Source organism: Zea mays, chromosome 3, assembly GCF_902167145.1.
Source record: "Zea mays cultivar B73 chromosome 3, Zm-B73-REFERENCE-NAM-5.0, whole genome shotgun sequence".
Lineage (NCBI taxonomy): Eukaryota > Viridiplantae > Streptophyta > Magnoliopsida > Poales > Poaceae > Zea > Zea mays.
In genome coordinates, this window is record NC_050098.1 from 17,799,794 (window position 1) to 17,823,998 (window position 24,205).

General features: G+C 44.8%; 1 protein-coding gene and 1 pseudogene across 1 annotated transcript; both read left to right on the forward strand.

Moving 5' to 3' along the window:
- Positions 1-4,381: 4,381 nt before the first annotated feature.
- LOC109944959 (9-cis-epoxycarotenoid dioxygenase NCED4, chloroplastic-like) lies at positions 4,382-5,141 on the forward strand (annotated as a pseudogene).
- Positions 5,142-9,575: 4,434 nt separating this feature from the next.
- On the forward strand, positions 9,576-10,160 carry LOC103651804 (probable cadmium/zinc-transporting ATPase HMA1, chloroplastic). The gene is made up of 3 exons (XM_008677497.2): positions 9,576-9,764; positions 9,853-10,037; positions 10,134-10,160. Exons 1-3 carry the CDS (start codon positions 9,578-9,580, stop codon positions 10,158-10,160), a joined length of 399 nt encoding a protein of 132 aa, XP_008675719.1. The 5' UTR covers positions 9,576-9,577.
- The last annotated feature ends 14,045 nt before the right edge of the window (positions 10,161-24,205 follow it).

Below are 24,205 nucleotides of genomic sequence, written 5' to 3' on the forward strand. Positions count from 1 at the left end.
CTTAGACCCAAGTTTGAGAGCCAGTTTGACCTTGATCCAGTGCTCAAATGAGCTTAATCCCTATAGTTGAATTGTAGGTGGTATATAGCTATACAACTTTGCTATAGGTTACGGGATGTGTTGCCATTTGAAAATCAGAGAAAGAGAAGCTTAAACATTGTCTGTCAGGCACTCTGAACAAGCTCCTCGATGGTACAGTGCACTGATAAGGACGCCAGCTTGGACAGCTCGACGCTGGTAACCTCTCCGCCGTGATTCACGTCGCCGGCGCCACGATTCGCGCTCGGGTAAGTGGATAGCTTCGCGGCGTCAAAAGATCGTCGTCACCGCTGAGCTGGAAGCCACCCCGATTGGACACGGCACCCCTCCCCTTTGCTCACCGCCGTAGATAAGGCCGTTCGCCGCCGTCGTGCCATCTCTGTGCCCGCCGCGTGTCCGAGCCTTTCCACGGCACCGCCGTAATTCCCTGCTGCCGTCCCATCATCGCCGATGAGCCCGCCACGGCTAGGGACACGTAAACGCGCGTGCCAGGCTTCTTCCCCGTCTCCGGCCGCCAACACATCGCGGTCAAATTGAGAGCCGCCGCCCTTGAAGCCTATAAATTGAGGGTGGGGATAGTTGCGCCTTGTACTCGTGAAGCTGTAGCACCCACTCCCGTCTCCGATTAACCCCCCTAGCCAGAGAATTGCTCATTTCCCCCAACTTCGTTCTTCGCCACCGTGAAACAAGCCTCGCCGCGGCCAGCCCAATTCAGGTCCACACTTGTCCTCTGCGTGCTTGTTTCGACATTCTTACTTGCTATGGATGATCACTGACCCGTTTAATTAAGTTAGAACCTTGTATATTGCCGGGAACACAATCATCTGCCCGCATGGTTCACGGTCACCGTGGCCAGAGCAAAACATTTGATCATTCGCGCAATTAAATTAGGGGAAACGTTCTTCAGGTAGTGAATTTGGTTTACGCCAAAGCTAAGCACCGGTCATAGCCCAACTCGGCCGGTCTATGCGCTCGCCGGAGTTCATCCTCCGCGCGACGCCGTCATGGACTTCATCCTGCGAAGAGATAGAAACCGGAGGGCCTTTTTGCGAAGTGTCAGCGACTTCTCCAAATAGTGAAAGGGCTCATTCGCGGTTACGTGCGGGCGCCTTTCTGCCTTATCTGGGCCGCCTAGGCTGAATTCGGCCCAGCGCTGTTCTAGTGTTTTTCTTTTTCTTTTATCCCCAGAGCCAAAACAATTATAGAAAAATGTAGAAAAATGCTAAAATTGTGAAACTTATTTTCCTAGGTTTGTTATTTTCCATAGTATTTAATAAAAATAAGTTGGTGATTTTTAGTGAAAGTAAGAAATTTTAGGGTATTTAAAATGGTTAAAAATGTTGATTATGGATTTTTAGAAAATAATTGGTAAGTCCTAAAATGCCCAAAATTTTTATATGAGTGTTATATAATATTTAGAAGCCTTGGGTAGAGTTTGAATTGATTTGGACCTTGTTTGATCACCAAACCCCAAAACACCCCCCCCCTGCCCTATGAACTCCTTTACCGACTCCGGAAACCCTAAGTTCCCGGAACTCCGTGAAGGAAAGTTGTATTCAAGACATAAATAATAAGTTTATGCTATCTTTGCATCCTCATGAGCATCCCATGGCATCCATTCTTATACTTATGTATGGTTATGATTAGAACGAGAAGAAGAGATAGAAGTAACTGAAGAGGAGACACCACCACCACCTTCGGAGTCTCAGACTGGGAATCATTTCTACTTTGATATCTGTGGATCTGAGCCTGATTCACCTGTGAACGAAGGCAAGCCCCGGTGCATGCAACCCCTTTCCTTGTGTTTTTAAATACTTTTTGCACACTTAAGTCTAGTGAAATGTGCATTAGGTTCATAGGAGTTACTTGAAACCCTTTGATGCATTGCTTTCCTTGATATCCATACCTTTATAGATACTTCTGTGAAGTATCAAACTATGATTTACAAAAATGCTTAGCCTTGCTTAGATCTTGTGGATAGAGGTTGTCCTCAATTTAACCATGGAGAGGATGGCTTCTACCTGCAAGAATATTTTCATTTGGAGCAATAGTGGGATCTTACTGCAAAGTTCCCTGTGATGCTCTTTCATCCTAAGGAACAGACACAATCCTAAGGATGGAAATACTTAAATTGAGACTTGGGTTAGGAACAGGTGATGTTCTACCCAAGTTGGTTAAGGATTAACGCGTATGTAGGCGTGCTGACCGAGGACCCTTTAACTGGTCACATGCCTCGTCATGGGTAAGCCTTGCCTCGGGCAGACTAAGGCCGGAATAAGATAACACGAAATGGGCATGGAGCGGTGGCGAGAGTAGCGTGTACCCTCCGTGGCAAGAGGCTGGACGGTGGTGTATCTGTGCTCTCGGTTTGCGTGAACCTGATCCGGTCTTAAGAACCCCGGTGGCGGGTTGACATATGCAAGGGTTAAGTGCTACATATGTCGTGTGATTGGAGATCCTCAGCTGAGTATAATCGATTCGGATCGCCGTACCTTCGCGGTTATGAAGACTTGGTCACTTTTCTACAACCTAGAGTCAGGATGTGAACACTATGGATAAAAATGATGTTGTATTGATGAGATGGAAATTAGACTAGATGCAAATGGAGTCTATTAATACTTAATATGGCGTTAAAAGATTGAAAGTAAGGACTCACTTTAGTAAGCTACTTCTGCCAAAATATAAGTTGATTCTTGCTAAAGCCTCTCCTTGACTCCTATTTATCCAGCATACCCTTGAGAGTCTTTTCCTTAGTCGGGTAAGACTTGCTGAGTATTCCATACTCAGGGTTTATCCCTTTGTTGTTTTTAGGTGAGGAAGCGACAAACTTTTGTTGCTTCTGCTCCAAGGTGGTACCAAACGAGGAAAAACAAGACTGAAGTGCGGGAGGACTCGGTCCTCCACTTAGGATCTTTTGTTTATCAAACTTATCGGGAGGAGTTTGTGCCTCCCTTGGTTTGTATAATATTACTACTCTGCACTCACTTTTGGTCTGGTCTGTAATAACATAACTCAAGCTTGCTTTCGAAATAAATGTAAAGTTTATGTAATTCGCTTCCGCATTTCTTTATCTCCGATGTTCTGTAATGTCTGCAAGACGGGTGAGACGTTCCTGGTAAGGTAAGAAAAGATACCGAGCTTGTCAAGTAGTTCAGGGGCACCTACAGGGTTGTCTGAAGTCCGTTGGACAAGGACAACTGTAGGTGGGCCTAATTACTTGGGAGGTTCCGTCACAGCTGGTATCGGAGCGTAGCCCTTCTTGGCAGATATTACGAAGCATCTTCAAAAGGATTTTCAAAAGTCTTACCTCAAAATTCTTTTCTCTTCTTACCTAAGTACTCTGAAGAGTCTATCTTAAAGACCAGATAGGAAGAGTGCAACGTATAGAAGGTTGAATCGACTAAGGTTGATTCTGTAATTATACATGCATCATGCTAAGCACTATACTAATAACATTTTCCCCCTTAGAAAAGATGCCGCCACGTACAAGGCTAACGACACGCAAGTCTACGGGACCAATTGGGGTGCCTCGGCATCAATTGGCTCCCCGACATGAAAGTAGCAGCAGTGGAAGTAACGACCCCATCGGAGACCTTGAAGCTCGTGTGAGTCGACTTCAAGCAGCGCTGCAACATAGGACTGATGCTTGGGTCGCCGACGGAGATAGAATCAATGAACTACGAAGGGACATCCGACACTTGCAGGATCAACTCGCTGATCGAGACTTAGCACTTGACTGGGCCGTACAGTCTCGTTTGCTAATGTGCGCTAAGGAAGCAAGGGCTCAGGCCCGAGTTAAAGAACTTAGCTCGACTATTGATAACCTGCAGGTTTACTGCAACACGTTGCACGAGGAAGTCCATATACTATACTCACAACTACACCCAAGTGAGCTTGCACAACCTGCTGAGGCGGAAGCTGGACCATCTCACGTTGCGGGACGTGCGCTGGGTGGGGAGTTAGACCTTTTTGAGCCCCCTCCTTCTTTGAGGTTGGTTGATGTCTGGACTCCCACACCTGACGATGAAGCCGCCAAGAGTAATGGCAAGCAGGAATAAGGGTGTAATCTCTACTACTTATTAAGTAAGCAATAGTAGTCTGCCTCCGGCGTGTTCTGCCAACTGCTGTTCTGCCTCCACCGGTCTCGCGCTGCGCAAAAAGCTTATCTTAATGTCGCACCAGAGCAGGAGAAGTCGGACTGAGCAACAGACTATCCACAAAAACGCTTATAAGACACGTTCCAACTCTCTCAATAGCTGGTATGGCACTAATCAAACAAACCTCATAACAATGCAGGTGTCCTAGCGATTTGTGAGGCCCAGCGGTTTCGTGTGGTCCAGCGATGAGTGCAGCCCAACGTCCCTCGCACAACGATTTGTGGTTTACTTTATGCAGCCCAGCTTCCCGACGCACGACGCCTGTCATCCTCTTCGGCAACCTCCGCCTCCGCGACGGCGCCGCACGCACGAGCTCCACTCCCGTGACCTCCTCCCCCACGACCTCAACCGCTCTGCCACTTCCGCACGCTCCCTGTGAACGCCCTCACTAATCGCCCATGGCGAAACCCCTCGCCCCACCCCGTCTCTCCTCTCGATGTGTCGGAGCTCACCCCTGCGCCCCCAGTAAGCCATCGCGCGCCGTCAGCTCGGCTGCAGCGCCTGCTCCTCTTCAGGGCCCGCTCCCTCTGCGGCGTACTCGACGCATCGCAAGAGATCGGGGTCGCAACGCCGGCCTGGTGTACCACAACAACCGCCTCCTCGTCGTGTCGGAGCCTCGGAGGACGACCTCCCGTACCAAGTGCGCGTCACCGCCGACGGCGACCTCGAGACCGCTAGGCGCTACGACTTCGGCGGGCAACTCGATGCCACCATGATCGTACACCCCAAGCTGGACGACTTCACCACTGATGGCCGCAAGTCCCCCGACATCGAGATCCCTATCGACACGCCCACCATGATGTAGGACTTCGCCGTCACCGAGACCACACCATCATCCCGGGCCAGCAGATCGTGTTCAAGGTTCAGGAGATGGTGTTGGGCGGCTCCCCCGTGGTGTACAATAGGGATAAGACCGCCTCTTCCACCTCTCCGCGCTTTTGCTGATCGACCTTCAGTTTCTCAAGGTGAGTTTAGTCAAAACTTTCTTCAACAACGCACGCAGGTGGGTCCAGTGAGGCCTGGTTGTGCGCGTTCCCGCGGGCGTTGTTGGGGCAGATCCATGGAGCTCATATGCCCGCAGCACGGATAGTACTGCACTTGTGCACCAGTGGATTGCCAGGACTTCCCACCTGTTGCTGCTGCTGCTGCTTGTGTCACTAGCCATTTTTCGGGCGTCTGACTTGGAGGATACGACCGCGACGATGGACGCGCCCAACCCTGGAGTGGCTGCTGGCCCAGGTTTGGATTCCTGCCTCTAGCACTAGCTGTGTAGCTGAATTTCTGTGGAGTTGATCGGGTGGACTTCAGTAGTTGACTAATTTCTGTGGAGAAATGACGTGGAATTCTCATGATTTCAGTTGGTATTAGTAAGCGGAGATTTTAGGGAACCAACAAATTTACTTAATATTTGGCTTGCCAACTCTCAATGATTCGTTTAGATTGTTATCTGTCAAGCATCGACAGATTGGTTTCATATTTTAACCATGTTTCTCCTTGTACAGAGGCATGCGTGTCACCAAGTTCTCAAATGGGAAAAAACTTTGGATCTAGGACCTATTACAAATCTGGGTCTGTTACTTTACTTGTGCCTGGTTTGCTCTTGCTGATCGATATGTATATTCTGTTGGATTAGCGATTGGTTGTAGTATTGCAAATATTTACTTGTAGGATCTATATACTAAAAGAACCAAAGCGACTTATAATCTGGAACAGAGGGAGTAGCTGAGCTAGGGTAGGTAAATTGAAACGTGCATAGTTTTTTCTTCACAAACATGCAATTTTAAGTAGATTTCATATCATGCCTACATTAAGTTGGAATGTAGAGGTCGTGAGATTCATATTTTTGGAAAAATGAATTATTTCCCAAAATTCAAAGTTGTGACACAGTGAGTGTAGAATTTCTTTTCTGCTCACCTTTATGCGTGGAATGCTTGAAACTTCTGTACTTCTGAGATTAACTGCCTGCAAACACCCTGTTCACTATTAGTAAAGCCCGGACCTGGAAACACTATTGATTTTCTACAGTAATAATTGGCATGCAGGTACTTCAAGGTGGCATCAGTGGCTAGACTGCTGTTTTTCTTTCCTGCACTAAGCTGGTGATTTGATCTACTAACCTAACACACTTGCGATATACTTCTCTGAACTTTCAGGAGCAGTGAGATTGAGGAGGTTTCATACCTGGAGAGCACTGCAAATGGTGTTGAGCTCAGAAGTGAAGTTTATCTTCTGCCTTGTCATGATCAGCTTGATGACGCCCAGTCAGTTGTAGCTTCCCTTCTCGAACACTGGCAGACCCATGGTGCCATGGACATCGAGGTATTGTGCATCCCTTACCCTGGGATACTCGTAGCTGGTGAAGTACCTGATGTTCGGCGACCACTCGGGGAGCCTGCCGATAAAGACCCTCCCTGGCAGCCCCGGCGAATCCCCCCGACTTAACATCGGCCGAGAACTGGTACTTGGTGGACACCTCCCTGAACCGGAGGAGGCTGTCGGAGCGGTGGTCGAGCGTGAACGGTTGCTCGCTGGTGGTCAGCACCAGTTTCCCGTCATCGTGGTTGACCGGCACCCAGAGCTGCACGAGGACGTCGCCGTCGCTCTGCATATCCCGGATGTAGGACAGTGCCTGGCTGAACTGCTCCTCCACGGAGGAGGGGCTCGCGCCACCCGTCTGAATCCACCAGCTGGCGTTCGCGGTCGTCGCCGTCGTCGTCACTGTGGTGGCTGTCGCGTCAGCCGAGAAGAAGGCTGAGAGTGGAGGAAACGCTACCGAGTTGGGCGAGCGTGAGACCACCTCGAGCCAGCCGTTGTCGTCAGACAGTAGCTGCTCAAGGAGATCCAAGTCGACGCCCCCGCGCCTTCGGACGTGGGGCGTGCGGAGATGCTCGGAAGCTGTGGGTCTCCTCCCTCTTCCATGTAGATGCAGGTAACTCTCCCTTCAAAACCTGCTTACATAGTTCATCACGAACGCACTGCATCAGTCATCAGTAGTAGCGATGATCTTGGTAACGATAACAACAACACTTGGGCATGCAATGCCAGAGTGTTCTGCTGGTCCATGCACATCTTGTGCTAGGAAACCATTGGGACATGGGAATCCTTGGGAGATTTTTGTGCTGGGCATGCGTGCCTTCGGATTGCAGGGTGTGGGTGGTAAGCAAGATCACATCATTTTCAATGGAAAGCAAGGAGCGAAAGAGATTGGTAGTAGCAAGCAGCTCACTGTTAATCACACGCCTGGCGCCTTCCTTCTTGTCATAAAAGGGCTCCCGTTCTCCTCTCTTCTCCTGTGGATTAGCTAGGTAGCACGGTTCTGCTCAACTCAACTCACCGCCGGAAAAGGCTCAGTGCTCCACCTGAGCATCTAATGGATCCTGCTGCCGCTGTGAGACGAAAGGACAACAAGAAAGTTGCTTGGCCTGGCTTCACTTGGTTTTGCCCTTCGTTTTTTGGTGTTGTCGTAACAACAAAAACTGTGGGGGCCACCATGGCAATTTTGTTTTTCTTTAGTTGTTAGAATCTTTCCCTCTCACCGAGGGCCCAGTTACGCCACGCAGGAATCCAACCATACGTCCATACCCGCTTCCATATATAAAGTCAACTTGCAAGGGTGATTATGCAGCTTCAGAAGGATTCCTTGGTAAGAAATTCTCTCTTGCACAATACCACGGGTGGTTTCTGAGATTTTAAAAAATGGTGGTTGACCAGGTCGTGGGATCAAATCAGTCTCTTTGCGTTTGCGGGGGAAGATTTTTCTTGGTTTATCTTTTTGCTAGACTCAACTCATGTGAATGGCAGCCATCGTAGCTTTGTAATAAAACTCATATACCACACTTGCTTATTTTTGTTCAAAAAACTGCACTTGCTTATGTAGGAAAAGAAGCTTTCTGAGGACAACGTGAAAGATTTATCAACTGATCTACAAGTGAGGATGAATTTTCTGTTTTTTTCTTCCTGTAGTTGCACATAGGTCCTCAAGGATATGCTTATATCTCTTGGAAAGCTTTTTACTGTTAGATGCAGTGGTAGCTAACTTTCTCGTACAAATTCTGCAGAAAGTCACAGATGACTACATGAAAAAGATCGAATCCATCTAGAAGCAGAAGGAACATGTACTTTTTTTCATTCTTTGCTTGGAACATAAAAAAAGGCCTATACTAATTGTTGCAAAAGATGTGGAAAGTGAGGTATTAGGTACTCTGATTATTAACAAGCTTCGTGCAGGCATCAAGGTAGGTTCTGTCAAGTTTCTGGGTTTGGTACCATTTCTGTTCTAATTGGAACGACATTCAGGTCTGTGCTGTCAAAGCTCCTGGTTTTGGGGAAAACAGGAAGGCAAACTTACAGGACCTCGCTATCCTTACCGGATGAGAGGTAGGCTTCACAGTTGTTTCTTGTGTGCATTTTATTTCTCTGTATAATTAAAAACGACTTGTCTCATCAATTCATCATGATTCAGGTAATAGCTGAAGAGCTAGGAATGAACCTTGAGAATGTTGAGCCTCACATGCTGGGTTCATGCAAAAAGGTATAGTAGATGATTTAAAAGGATTTTTCTACTGACCACACTTGGTTGGATGCTCACTTGATTCCTACTGACCACGGGGTTGGTGATCGACTGATTATGATCGACATATCCTTCTTTAATCGACATATTTTTTTTTCTTCTATGTACCTTCTATTCAGGTTACGAATACTGTAAAGATAATTTAGAATTCCTCATACAAATCCTTTAACATCCACTGTAAATATATGGGGAATTTCTAAAATGTGTTTAGATTCATACATGTACAAGTTTGTATTATGTTTTTATGCGTATTTATGAATCTACACATCATCGATTTTATTTTGTTGTCTCACTTATTCCTCTTTAAAACACCGATTACCAGTGATCACCACTAATTACTATGCTTGCTTAGTTCTATTTGTTCTATGCTCACAGCTGCTTCAAGCCTTCAACATCGCACTTTCAGATGAAATAGTTAGTTGGGTTGCGTCAATTCTATGTTGTATTTAATAAATGCCTGAAAATTGGTAGGAAAATTAGAGCATAGCACACTCTATGGAGTTCATACATTGGAAACACTTAGGCTTCTATCTATGACATTGTGTCATGCTGGGGATCTCGCTCTAAAAGTTTGCACAGGGAAGTCACTATGTGTATGCCACCACACAACTCTCGGGTACTTGTCCAGGCTTCTTTTGAAACGGCTTGTCCAGATTTCAAATTACCCAAGGTTCAGCTAAATCTTCTCAGAAATTGATATGATGACTGCATTGGTGTAAAATGGAATTCATTGAACATGGAGCTGTGTTTTTCTTTGCTACCGAACAAGGGAGATTAGAGAAGTCTTTGTTTTTGAGGTCGCTTGCCAACAATGTACCTGTTTGACACTCCTTTCCCCATATTGCAGGTTTCTGCAGCGCTTGATGCTCTTGTAAATATTGCAGACGGTAGAATAAATATTCATGTCCTCATGGCTCTTGCAGCATTTGCTTCTATATTTATGGGAAATGCATTGGAGGGTGGCCTGCTTCTTGCAATGTTTAATTTGGCTCATATTGGTACATTTCTTTTGATAACATCTGAAAGCCCCATGTGTTAGCTCCTGTTGTGTGTTTATTAGGAGTTCACTATTCTCGTTTCTTACAGCTGAAGAGTATTTTACAAGTAAGTCAATGTTTGACGTGAGGGAACTGAAGGAAAATCATCCAGAATTTGCTTTGTTGTTAGAAACAAGTGGAGAAGAATCTGTACAGTTTTCAAATCTAAGTTACACCAAGGTTCCTGTGCACGATCTTGAAGTGGGTTCTCATATCTTGGTTAGAGCTGGCGAGGTGTGTTATATCTTGTATAGAATTTAAATCCTTGCCTTTCATATCTTTTGTTTTCATTTCATTGTTTCCTACATGCTGATGGTGCTTTTATTCTAGATGGTTAGAAAAATTCTCTCATTTTAGTGCAGTTATTTCAGTACTATTTTGTAATAAGTAATTGATGGCTTATTTTAAATTAAGGATGGACCGAAGAGAACAGTAGAGTCGTACCCCCATCTACAAGCTCAGAATCATAGGAGTATATCAAAGGCTTCAATTTTCCTCGGGAATGGAAATCGTATGAAACTGCCTTCATCCCTTGTGCCCACACATACCCTGTATATTCATAGTACTTTTGTACTTCCACATTTGAAATCCTTACCAATTTATCTATTCATATGCAGTTGCAAAAACAGTACTTTGGGAAGATGCGAAGCAAACTGTGACAGTGCTTCTACTGTTGGCTGTTATCTACTACCACTTATTTACATGTGGTTACACCTTCATCACAGTGATGTCAAAGCTTTTGTCACTAACTGCTCTGTTCTTATTCATTCATGGCATGCTGCCATCAAATTTGTACAATCCTTTATTCTCCTTTTCATTTGTTGAATTTACCTACTATCAAATGATTAACCAGTATCTTGATCTTTTTCCATCTTTTCCATCATTCCATTTTGTTGAGTGTCCTAATTTACTATATATTTGTTAATACTTTGCAGGTTCGGTCACAAGGTTGAGAAACTTGAGGCCTCAAATTTTCACATCACACAGGCACAAGCTCATCATATTGCTCTTCAAGTGTGCAGGAATCAGGCTCATACTGCTCAGGAGGTGTATGGGAGGATAACGGGATGTGCAGTGCTCTTCAAGTGTGCAAGTGCGTCTATGGACTGTATGGTTCTTTGGTTTTTCTGTTCGCTGAGGTGCAAAGTAGGAAGAAAATGCAACCCTAACCTTGCAAGGGAGAATGTATCGTTTTTGTGCAACTAAAATATGTGGTGTTATTTTTTATGCATTAACATTTTGTTGAATATTTTGTATACCGTTGCAACGCACGGGCATCTACCTAGTAGAAGTAGAAGTAGAGTAGTGTATGGTAGGGTATTGAAGGGTGTACTGTTGTATAATGGGTATTGTATCCTGTTAATAGGTTGAACCTTTGTATAATGGGTATTGTATCCTGTTATGTAATATCGAGTCTGTATCATTACTTTTTATAGTAATGTAAAATGGAAGGTTTTCTCTGGCACATTATGTTTACTTCAAATATTTTTGCCACAGATGCCGACCAGGACTCGAGGACAGGATGCAGCAGGAACTTCTGGGGGACGGGATGTTACCCCAAACCCACCTCCAGTTCCTCCCACGTTAGCCGAGGCGATCGCCGCCTTGGTGAATGCCACCGCCGATAATACCCGCTTCCTTAGGGAAATGGCGGGTCAGCAACAATTTCAGCAGCAGGCGGGAAGAGGTTATCCACAAGGCCCTCGAGAAACCACTTATCTGGACTTCTCTGAAACCCGTCCACCTCTATTCGTCAAGGCAGAAGATCCCCTAGAAGCTGACGAGTGGATTCGGGTTATCGAGCAAAAGTTTGGTCTTCTCCGTTGCTCAGAGACGCAGAAGCCGTTGTTTGCCGCACAACAACTCTGTGGTCCTGCCAGTACCTGGTGGGGAAATTTTGTGGCTATTCAACCTATCAACCATCAAGTCACCTGGGATGAGTTTAAAGCAGCCTTCCGTGAACACTACATCCCCGAAGGAGTGCTGCATATGAAACAAGAGGAATTTATGAAGTTACAACAAGGTGGAGATACCGTCAACCAATATCTCAACAAATTCAATCACCTGTCGCAGTATGCTATCGATCAGGTGAATACAGATTTGAAGAAGAAGAACTGTTTTATGTGGGGACTGAATGATCGGCTACAAAGGAAAATGGCCACATGCATAGACCTCACATATGGAAAGGCTGTCAGCACGACCTTATCTGTTGAAGCCAAATACACAACCTCTGGGAAGAATAAGGGATTCGGTGGTGAGAGGCCTAATCACGGCCAGGCGAAGAAGCAACGGTTTGTGATTCAACCCTCAAACCAAAATCGCACTTTTTCTCGTCCACCTTCATTTCCCTTCAAGCAGCCTATCATTATCCGCCCCAATAATACCCCCACTACCCCAAAACAGCCGGGTGCCCCAGGCACTCGATTTCCTGCCTTGCCTAGTTCTTCAACTGGGTGCTTTAATTGCGGCAAGTCGGGACACTTCATCAAAGACTGCCCATATCCTAGGCAAAATCAATCTAATGCTTCGCAAGGATCTGGGAAATCAACTCAGCCCAAAGGAAATGATGTGGGAAAGAATACAAAGAAGACGGGGCGTGTGTATTACACTCAAGTGGCTACTACACTGGAAGGAGAACCGGTGATGATGGGTACGTTTCCCGTGGCCAGTCACCCAGCAATTATTCTTTTTGATTCTGGTGCTTCACATACATTTATTAGCAAGAAGTTTGTGGAACAATATCATATTGCATACCATGAATCAAAGGAGGGATTTAAAATTCATTCACCTGGGGGACACATTTATACTAGAGAAGTGGCCTATGCAGTGCCAGTAACAATGGCCGAACGGAACTTTCCTGCTAACATGATTGTTCTAAAGGGCCAGGATATAGATGTAATATTGGGTATGAATTGGTTAACCCAACACAAGGCAATCCTCAACACTGAACTCAGAACCGTCAGGTTGAGCTATAACCAAGAAGAGATTCTTTTGACTCTCCCCGCAACTAATCCAGCCAAAGCTTCTGGTAGAGTATATGAAGCCATTGTACCGGAGATCAAGAATATTCCGGTAGTATGTGAGTTTCCAGATGTATTTCCGGAAGATTTGCCTGGACTGCCCCCTGAAAGAGATGTAGAATTCGTAATTGAGCTAAAGCCCGGTACGACTCCCATCTCCCGAAGATCATACCGTATGCCCCCTAATGAATTAGCGGAACTGAAGATTCAATTACAAGATCTACTGAATAAGGGATTCATCCGGCCAAGCTCGTCCCCTTGGGGTTGTCCCGCCATTTTTGTTAAGAAGAAGGATCAAACCTTGAGAATGTGCGTGGATTATCGACCCCTAAATGAGGTCACCATCAAGAATAAGTACCCCCTTCCAAGGATCGACATATTATTTGACCAACTGACTGGGGCGAGGGTATTTTCCAAAATTGATCTCAGGTCGGGCTATCATCAAATCCGTATTCGGCCCGAGGATATACCGAAGACCGCGTTTACTACGCGGTATGGATTGTTTGAATACTTGGTAATGTCTTTCGGGCTCACAAATGCTCCTGCCCACTTCACCTATTTGATGAACTCGGTGTTCATGCCCGAGTTGGACAAATTCGTGGTAGTCTTCATCGACGATATCTTGATATATTCTAAGAATGAAGAGGACCATGCTCAGCATCTACGGATTGTATTGACGCGCCTCAGGGAGCACCAGCTATATGCCAAGTTCAGCAAGTGCGCGTTCTGGCTGGAAGAAATTCAATTTTTGGGGCATGTGTTATCGGCTAAAGGAATTGCGGTAGATCCTAGCAAGGTCAAAGATATTCTGGAATGGAAACCCCCAACAACTGTTCACCAAGTCCGGAGTTTTCTTGGACTAGCTGGGTATTATCGCAGATTCATACCAGATTTTTCTAAGCTTGTGAAGCCAATCACAAGTTTGTTGAAGAATGACATTAAGTTCAATTGGTCTTCTAAGTGCAATGAAGCCTTTGAGCAACTGAAGACACTATTGACCACTGCTCCGGTATTGGCTCAACCGGACATCACTAAACCTTTTGACGTATATTGTGATGCATCTGGCAGTGGGCTCGGCTGTGTACTGATGCAAGAGGGCCGAGTGATTGCGTATGCTTCAAGGCAGTTGCGCCGACATGAGGAGCACTATCCAACTCATGATCTGGAGCTAGCTGCTGTGGTTCATGCCCTAAAGATTTGGCATCACTATCTGATGGGTAATATCTGTCACATATACACAGATCATAAAAGTTTGAAGTACATCTTCACCCAGTCAGAATTAAATATGAGACAAAGACGATGGCTTGAGCTCATTAAAGACTATGAACTGGAGATCCATTATCACCCAGGTAAGGCCAATGTGGTGGCAGATGCGTTGAGTCGTAAGACTTCCTGCCACTGCCTTATGGCGAAGACCTCCGAGAACACTTTGTGTCAAGAAATGGAAAAGCTAAACCTGGGAATTATCCAACAAGGGACTCTAAATCAACTAAAGCTTGAGTCAATCATTTTGCAAAGAATAATTGATACTCAAAAGGATAATCTGGGTATGAAGCACATTCGAGAGAAGATAAAGGCTGGAGTAGCCAAGTGTTTCAAGGAAGACGATCAAGGTGTGATATGGTTTAAAAACCGCATAGTAGTGCCAAAGAACGAAGAACTCCGCCAGCAAATTTTGGATGAAGCACATCTTAGTCGCTATTCTATTCATCCCGGAAGCACTAAGATGTATCAAGACTTAAAGCAACATTATTGGTGGACAAAGATGAAATCGAAATTGCACGCTATGTGGCTAAGTGTGACACTTGCAGACGTGTCAAGGCCATACACATGAAAACTGCTGGTCCATTACAATCTTTGCCAATCCCAACATGGAAATGGGAAGACATCAGTATGGACTTTATTGTGGGATTACCCAGGACAGCCAAAGGGTATGAATCTATTTGGGTTATCGTTGATCGACTCACAAAGATTGCCCACTTCTTACCTGTTAAGGTCACATATACAGTAGCCACTTATGCAGCATTATACATTGCCCGTATTCTCAGTCTGCATGGTGTTCCGAAGACCATTGTGTCGGATCGTGGACCTCAATTTGTAGCCAAGTTTTGGGAAGCACTTCACAACTCCTTGGGTACTAAATTACTCCACAGTTCGGCTTACCATCCTCAAACCAGTGGGCAGACTGAGAGGGTGAACCAAATACTTGAAGATATGCTGCGGGCATGTGTCCTGGACTTCTCACCAAAATGGGATGAATGTTTGCCCCTAGCGGAGTTTTCATACAATAACAGTTATCAAGAAAGTATCAAGATGGCACCTTTTGAAGCTTTATATGGACGACGGTGTCGAACTCCGCTAAATTGGTCTGAACCTGGAGAAAGATACTTCTTTAGACCTGATATGGTGAAAGAGGTCGAAGAAAAGGTTCAGAGAATTATCCATAATATGAAGAAAGCTCAGGCTCGACAAAAGAGTTATGCAGACCGACGACGACAACCCTTATGCTTTCTGGTAGACGATTATGTCTACTTAAAAGTTTCACCAATGAAGGGTGTATTGCGTTTCGGGGTTAAAGGGAAACTTGCACCCAGGTACATTGGTCCATTCCTGGTGCTTGAGCAATGTGGACCAGTGGCATACCGACTTCAGCTCCCCGAAGCATTGTCTGTTGTGCATAATGTGTTCCACGTGTCACAACTGAAGAAGTGTCTTCGGGTTCCTGATCGAACCGTTGAAGTGACTGATGTTGTCCTGGAACCAGATTTAACATACTCGGAACATCCTATTCGAGTTCTAGATCAAAAGGACAGGGTCACCCGAAGAAAGACTCTCAAGTTCTACAAGATACAGTGGAACCAGCATTCGGAAGATGAGGCTACATGGGAAACCCAAGACTTTTTAGATAAGAATTTCCCAGGCTTTCTAGCCTCATGTAAATTGTAAAACCTGTATAGTTGTTGTAATAAAGAAGTAACCCCCACATCACCCCTGCCTTGTACCAAAATTAAGGAAATAAAAATGTGATGTGTTTCCTTTATCATTACCTACCCTAGGATTTTAATCTCGGGACGAGATTCTTTTATGGGGGGAAGGATGTAACACCCCTGGTGTTACTATTACTAAAACTTGAGCATGACATCATAAGCATTGGCATTGCATATGTTTGACACACCTAGAGTGCATTCACTAGGCAAAAATTTCAAACAAGTTGTATTGTTTTAAGTGTTTTGCAACTAGAACCCTGGTTAAGGAACTTAACCCTAAATAGGGATTATAGGGGTAAAACTTTACCCAAGTTAAGAAAACCAAAAGACTTTAGGGTAAAAGTCATAAAATGACCCTAAGAATAAACTTGAATCACTTTTGTACCCCTGGGATACCAGAAACCCTAATTGGAACCCCGGAAAACCCTAAAACCAAACCCTAGGGGCTTATGTGCAAAAGTGATGAACCTTTGGACTAAAATGTAAAAACTACTATGTTTAAGCATCTAAAGTCATTTGGTTCACAAATATGTGAATTTACAAGCCAAACCCTAAGTTTTCGACTTAAATGCAAAATGGACCTCATTTGAGCTCTATACCAAGTCTGAAATTTAGTGTTAAAGGCTCCACTTTGGGGCTTTGTAACTTTCAAATTATAGGGTTTTTGCCCTAAGTCACCACATCAAGATTGTAGCCCAACTATAGGAGTACAACTTTGCTAAAAGGTGTAAGCACAGTTGTTAAGAAAATTTTGGAGATAATCAAGCCTGAAGTCAGGCTGTCAGGCTAGTATTGTCTGAATTTCAGACTAACAGTGGCTTAGACCCAAGTTTGAGAGCCAGTTTGACCTTGATCCAGTGCTCAAATGAGCTTAATCCCTATAGTCGAATTGTAGGTGGTATATAGCTATACAACTTTGCTATAGGTTACGGGATGTGTTGCCATTTGAAAATCAGAGAAAGAGAAGCTTAAACATTGTCTGTCAGGCACTCTGAACAAGCTCCTCGATGGTACAGTGCACTGATAAGGACGCCAGCTTGGACAGCTCGACGCCGGTAACCTCTCCGCCGTGATTCACGTCGCCGGCGCCACGATTCGCGCTCGGGTAAGTGGATAGCTTCGCGGCGTCAAAAGATCGTCGTCACCGCTGAGCTGGAAGCCACCCCGATTGGACACGGCACCCCTCCCCTTTGCTCACCGCCGTAGATAAGGCCGTTCGCCGCCGTCGTGCCATCTCTGTGCCCGCCGCGTGTCCGAGCCTTTCCACGGCACCGCCGTAATTCCCTACTGCCGTCCCATCATCGCCGATGAGCCCGCCACGGCTAGGGACACGTAACCGCGCGCGCCAGGCTTCTTCCCCGTCTCCGGCCGCCAACACATCGCGGTCAAATTGAGAGCCGCCGCCCTTGAAGCCTATAAATTGAGGGCGGGGATAGTTGCGCCTTGTACTCGTGAAGCTGTAGCACCCACTCTCGTCTCCGATTAACCCCCCTAGCCAGAGAATTGCTCATTTCCCCCAACTTCGTTCTTCGCCACCGTGAAACAAGCCTCGTCGCGGCCAGCCCAATTCAGGTCCACACTTGTCCTCTGCGTGCTTGTTTCGACATTCTTACTTGCTATGGATGATCACTGACCCGTTTAATTAAGTTAGAACCTTGTATATTGTCGGGAACACAATCATCTGCCCGCATGGTTCACGGTCACCGTGGCCAGAGCAAAACATTTGATCATTCGCGCAATTAAATTAGGGGAAACGTTCTTCAGGTAGTGAATTTGGTTTACGCCAAAGCTAAGCACCGGTCATAGCCCAACTCGGCCGGTCTATGCGCTCGCCGGAGTTCATCCTCCGCGCGACGCCGTCGTGGACTTCATCCTGCGAAGAGATAGAAACCGGAGGGCCTTTTTGCGAAGTGTCAGCGACTTCTCCAAATAGTGAAAGGGCTCATTCGCGGTTAGTCTAAAACGCGGGGGCCCCTGTGCAAAGCCGCCAGGGCGCGGCCGCGCGCGGGCGCCTTTCTGCCTTATCTGGGCCGCCTGGGCTGAATTCGGCCCAGCGCTGTTCTAGTGTTTTTCTTTTTCTTTTATCCCCAGAGCCAAAACAATTATAGAAAAATGTAGAAAAATGCTAAAATTGTGAAACTAATTTTCCTAGGTTTGTTATTTTCCATAGTATTTAATAAAAATAAGTTGGTGATTTTTAGTGAAAGTAAGAAATTTTAGGGTATTTAAAATGGTTAAAAATGTTGATTATGGATTTTTAGAAAATAATTGGTAAGTCCTAAAATGCCCAAAATTTTTATATGAGTGTTATATAATATTTAGAAGCCTTGGGTAGAGTTTGAATTGATTTGGACCTTGTTTGATCACCAAACCCCAAAACACCCCCCTGCCCTATGAACTCCTTTACCGACTCCGGAAACCCTAAGTTCCCGGAACTCCGTGAAGGAAAGTTGTATTCAAGACATAAATAATAAGTTTATGCTATCTTTGCATCCTCATGAGCATCCCATGGCATCCATTCTTATACTTATGTATGGTTATGATTAGAACGAGAAGAAGAGATAGAAGTAACTGAAGAGGAGACACCACCACCACCTTCGGAGTCTCAGGCTGGGAATCATTTCTACTTTGATATCTGTGGATCTGAGCCCGATTCACCTGTGAACGAAGGCAAGCCCCGGTGCATGCAACCCCTTTCCTTGTGTTTTTAAATACTTTTTGCACACTTAAGTCTAGTGAAATGTGCATTAGGTTCATAGGAGTTACTTGAAACCCTTTGATGCATTGCTTTCCTTGATATCCATACCTTTATAGATACTTCTGTGAAGTATCAAACTATGATTTACAAAAATGCTTAGCCTTGCTTAGATCTTGTGGATAGAGGTTGTCCTCAATTTAACCATGGAGAGGATGGCTTCTACCTGCAAGAATATTTTCATTTGGAGCAATAGTGGGATCTTACTGCAAAGTTCCCTGTGATGCTCTTTCATCCTAAGGAACAGACACAATCCTAAGGATGGAAATACTTAAATTGAGACTTGGGTTAGGAACAGGTGATGTTCTACCCAAGTTGGTTAAGGATTAACGCGTATGTAGGCGTGCTGACCGAGGACCCTTTAACTGGTCACATGCCTCGTCATGGGTAAGCCTTGCCTCGGGCAGACTAAGGCCGGAATAAGATAACATGAAATGGGCGTGGAGCGGTGGCGAGAGTAGCGTGTACCCTCCGTGGCAAGAGGCTGGACGGTGGTGTATCTGTGCTCTCGGTTTGCGTGAACCTGATCCGGTCTTAAGAACCCCGGTGGCGGGTTGACATATGCAAGGGTTAAGTGCTACATATGTCGTGTGATTGGAGATCCTCAGCTGAGTATAATCGATTCGGATCGCCGTACCTTCGCGGTTATGAAGACTTGGTCACTTTTCTACAACCTAGAGTCAGGATGTGAACACTATGGATAAAAATGATGTTGTATTGATGAGATGGAAATTAGACTAGATGCAAATGGAGTCTATTAATACTTAATATGGCGTTAAAAGATTGAAAGTAAGGACTCACTTTAGTAAGCTACTTCTGCCAAAATATAAGTTGATTCTTGCTAAAGCCTCTCCTTGACTCCTATTTATCCAGCATACCCTTGAGAGTCTTTTCCTTAGTCGGGTAAGACTTGCTGAGTATTCCATACTCAGGGTTTATCCCTTTGTTGTTTTTAGGTGAGGAAGCGACAAACTTTTGTTGCTTCTGCTCCAAGGTGGTACCAAACGAGGAAAAACAAGACTGAAGTGCGGGAGGACTCGGTCCTCCACTTAGGATCTTTTGTTTATCAAACTTATCGGGAGGAGTTTGTGCCTCCCTTGGTTTGTATAATATTACTACTCTGCACTCACTTTTGGTCTGGTCTGTAATAACATAACTCAAGCTTGCTTTTGAAATAAATGTAAAGTTTATGTAATTCGCTTCCGCATTTCTTTATCTCCGATGTTCTGTAATGTCTGCAAGACGGGTGAGACGTTCCTGGTAAGGTAAGAAAAGATACCGAGCTTGTCAAGTAGTTCAGGGGCACCTACAGGGTTGTCTGAAGTCCGTTGGACAAGGACAACTGTAGGTGGGCCTAATTACTTGGGAGGTTCCGTCACAACAAATGTTCATTTTGATAAAGACAGGGTTTGTAGCGCATGTCAAACAGAGAAGCAAATTGGTGTTCATCATCCACAGAAGAACATCATGACGACCGACAGGCCGCTTGAGCTACTCCACATGGACCTATTCGGCCCGATAGCTTACATAAGCATCGGCGGGAGTAAGTACTGTCTAGTTATTGTGGATGATTATTCTCGCTTCACTTGGGTGTTCTTTTTACAGGATAAATCTCAAACCCAATAGACCTTAAAAGGATTCTTGAGACGGGCTCAAAATGAGTTCGGCTTAAGGATAAAAAAGATTAGAAGCGATAATGGGACGGAGTTCAAGAACTCACAAATAGAAGGCTTCCTTGAGGAGGAGGGCATCAAGCATGAGTTCTCTTCTCCCTACACGCCACAACAAAATGGTGTAGTGGAGAGGAAGAATAGAACTCTATTGGACATGGCAAGAACCATGCTTGATGAGTACAAGACTTCGGATCGGTTTTAGGCCGAGGCGGTCAACACTGCTTGCTACGCCATCAACCGGTTATATCTTCACCGAATCCTCAAGAAGACATCATATGAACTCCTTACCGGTAAAAAGCCCAATGTTTCATATTTTAGAGTCTTTGGTAGCAAATGTTTTATTCTTGTTAAAAGAGGTAGAAAATCTAAATTTGCTCCTAAGGCTGTAGAAGGCTTTTTACTTGGTTATGATTCAAACACAAGGGCATATAGAGTCTTTAACAAGTCCACTGAACTAGTTGAAGTCTCTTGTGACATTGTGTTTGATGAGACTAACGGCTCTCAAGTAGAGCAAGTTGATCTTGATGAGCTAGATGATGAAGAAGCTCCATGCGTCGCGCTAAGGAACATGTCCATTGGGGATGTGTGTCCTAAGGAATCCGAAGAGCCTCCACACACACAAGATCAACCATCTTCCTCCATGCAAGCATCTCCACCAACTCAAAATGAGGATCAAGCTCAAAATGATGATGATGAAGATCAAGAGGAGCCACCTCAAGATGAGGTTAATGATCAAGGGGGAGATGCTAATGATCAAGACAAGGAAGATGATGAGAGCCCAAGACCGCCTCACCCAAGAGTCCACCAAGCAATCCAACGAGATCACCCCGTGAACACTATCCTCGGCGATATTCAAAAGGGGGTAACCACTCGATCTCGTGTTGCTCATTTTTGTGAACACTACTCCTTTGTGTCTTCTATTGAGCCATACAAGGTAGAAGATGCATTAAGGATTCAGATTGGGTGTTGGCGATGCAAGAGGAGCTCAACAACTTCACGAGAAATGAGGTATGACATTTAGTACCACGTCCTAATCAAAATATTGTAGGAACCAAGTGGGTCTTCCGCAACAAGCAAGATGAGCATGGTGTGGTGACAAGGAACAAAGCTCGACTTGTGGCCAAGGGATACTCCCAAGTCGAAGGTTTGGATTTCGATGAAACCTATGCACCCATAGCTAGGCTTGAGTCAATTCGTATATTACTTGCCTATGCTACTTACCATGGCTTTAAGCTTTATTAAATGGACGTGAAAAGTGCCTTCCTCAATGGACCAATCAAGGAGGAGGTCTATGTTGAGCAACCTCTCGGCTTTGAAGATAGTGAGTACCCTAACCATGTTTACAAACTCTCTAAGGTGCTTTATGGGCTCAAGCAAGCCCCAAGAGCATGGTATGAATGCCTAAGAGATTTTCTTATCGCTAATGGCTTCAAGGTCGGAAAAGCCGATACTACTCTATTCACTAAAACAATTGCAAATGATTTGTTTGTATGCCAAATTTATGTTGATGATATCATTTTTGGGTCTATTAACAAATATACTTGTGAAGAATTTAGTAGGATCATGATTCAAAAATTCGAGATGTCTATGATGGGGGAGTTGAAGTATTTCTTAGGATTTCAAGTGAAGCAACTCCAAGAGGGCACCTTCATTAGCCAAACGAAGTACATTCAAGACATACTCACTAAGTTTGGGATGAAGGATGCCAAGCCTATCAAGACACCCATGGGAACTAATGGGCATCTCGACCTCGACATGGGAGGTAAATCCGTAGATCAAAAGGTATACCGATCGATGATAGGTTCTTTACTCTATTTATGTGCATCACGACCGGACATTATGCTTTCCGTATGCATGTGTGCAAGATTCCAAGCCGATCCTAAGGAAGTTCACCTTTGGGCCGTAAAACGAATCTTGAGATATTTAGTTTATACTCCTAAGTTTGGCCTTTGGTACCCCAGGGGATCCACTTTTGACTTAATTGGTTATTCAGATGCTGATTGGACAGGGTGTAAAATTGATAGAAAGAGCACATCAGGGACTTGCCAGTTTTTTGGGAAGATCTCTGGTGTCTTGGGCTTCAAAGAAGCAAAATTATGTAGCCCTTTCTACCGCCAAAGCCGAGTACATTGCCGCAGGCCATTGTTGCGCGCAATTGCTTTGGATGAGGCAAACCCTTAGGGACTATGGTTACAAATTGACCAAAGTCCCTCTTCTATGTGATAATGAGAGTGCAATCCGCATGACGGATAATCCCGTTGAGCATAGCCGCACTAAACACATAGCCATTCGGTATCACTTTTTGAGGGATCACCAATAAAGGGGGATATCGAGATTGCATATATTAACACCAAAGAACAATTAGCCGATATCTTTACCAAGCCATTAGATGAGAAAACATTTACCAAACTTAGGCATGAGCTAAATATTCTTGATTCTAGGAATTTTGATTGATGTTTTGCACACATAGCTCATTTATATACCTTTGATCATCTTTCTTTCATGTGCTATGACTAATGTGATTTTCAAGTGAATATTATGCTAAGTCATAGATTGAAAGGGGAAATGGAGTCTTCGGCGAAGACAAGGCTTCCACTCCACTCCATCGAATTATTCATCCTTCGCCGTCACTCCGCAACGCTCTCCAATTTGGTATAATCTTCACTCCTATATTCTTTACCAAAGGGGGAGAAAGTTTGAAAAAGGGCTCTAATGACTCCGTTTTTGGCGATTCATGCTAAATGGGGAGAAAGTATTAGCCTAAAGCAAAAGGACCGCACCACCACCAATTTCAAAAATTTTAGTCTTTCAATTTGTATTTAAAGTAAGTGTTTTCAAATTGGCATCTTATTATTGATAGATTTTTCAAATTGGTATACCGTCTTCAAAATTAATATCTAAAACCCTCTTGAACACTAAGAGGAGGATTTCATTAAGGGGGAGTTTTGTTTAGTCAAAGGAAAAGCATTTGAAACAGGGGAAAATTTCATATCTTGAAAATGCTTCTCAAAATCTTAAAATCTTATTTATATACCTTTGACTATTTGCAAAAAAAATTGAAAAAGAATTTCCAAAACTTTGCAAAACAAAACAAGTGGTGCAAGCATGGTCCAAAATGTTTAATAAGAAGAAAGTCATCCATGCATATCTAGTAGAAATAATTATTGGTTTCATTCCAAACAACCTTTGCACTTACATTATGCAAACTAGTTCAATTATGCACTTTTATATTTGCTTTGGTTTGTGTTGGCATCAATCACCAAAAAGGGGGAGATTGAAAGGGAAATAGGCTTACACCTTTTTCTAATTGATTTGGTGGTTGAATTACCCAACACAAATAATTGGACTAACTAGTTTGCTCTAGATTATAAGTTTTACAGGTGCCAAAGGTTCACAACAAACCAATAAAAAGACCAAGAAAGGGTTCAAACAAAGAGAGCAAAAGACAATCGAAGTGTGCCCTGGTCTGTGCCACCGGATTGTCCGGTGCACCAGGGAATTCCAGTCTGAACTTGCCACCTTCGGGAATTCTGGGAGGCACTCCGCTATAATTCATCGGACTGTCCGGTGTAGCACCGGACTGTCCGGTGCGCCAGCGGAGTAACGGCTACACAGCGTCAACGGTCGTCTGCAACGAGCAGTTAATGCGCTATAGTGCACGTAGAAGTCAGAGCAGAGCCAGAAGACGCACCGGACAGTGAACAGTGACTGTCCGATGCACCACCATACTGTCCGGTGGTCCAGCTGTTAGAAGCTCCAACAGTCAGAACCCAACGACCGGGTGACGTGGCTGGCGCACCGGACACTGTCCGGTGGCGCACCGGACTGTCCGGTGCGCCATGCGACAGCAGCCTCCACCAACGGCTCCTTTGGTGGTTGGGGCTATAAATACCCCCAACCACCCACCATTCATTGCATCCAAGTTTTCAGCTTTCAAACCTTATGCAAGAGCTATAACATTCAATAC

Bases quoted from the DNA above. Each gene is read 5' to 3' on its own strand.
- LOC103651804 (XM_008677497.2), top strand. From the start codon at position 9,578: ATGTACCTGTTTGACACTCCTTTCCCCATATTGCAGGTTTCTGCAGCG. The intron at 9,765-9,852 runs GTACATTTCTTT...CGTTTCTTACAG, and splicing joins GTTTAATTTGGCTCATATTG to CTGAAGAGTATTTTACAAGT. The intron at 10,038-10,133 runs GTGTGTTATATC...CTTTTATTCTAG, and splicing joins TCTTGGTTAGAGCTGGCGAG to ATGGTTAGAAAAATTCTCTC.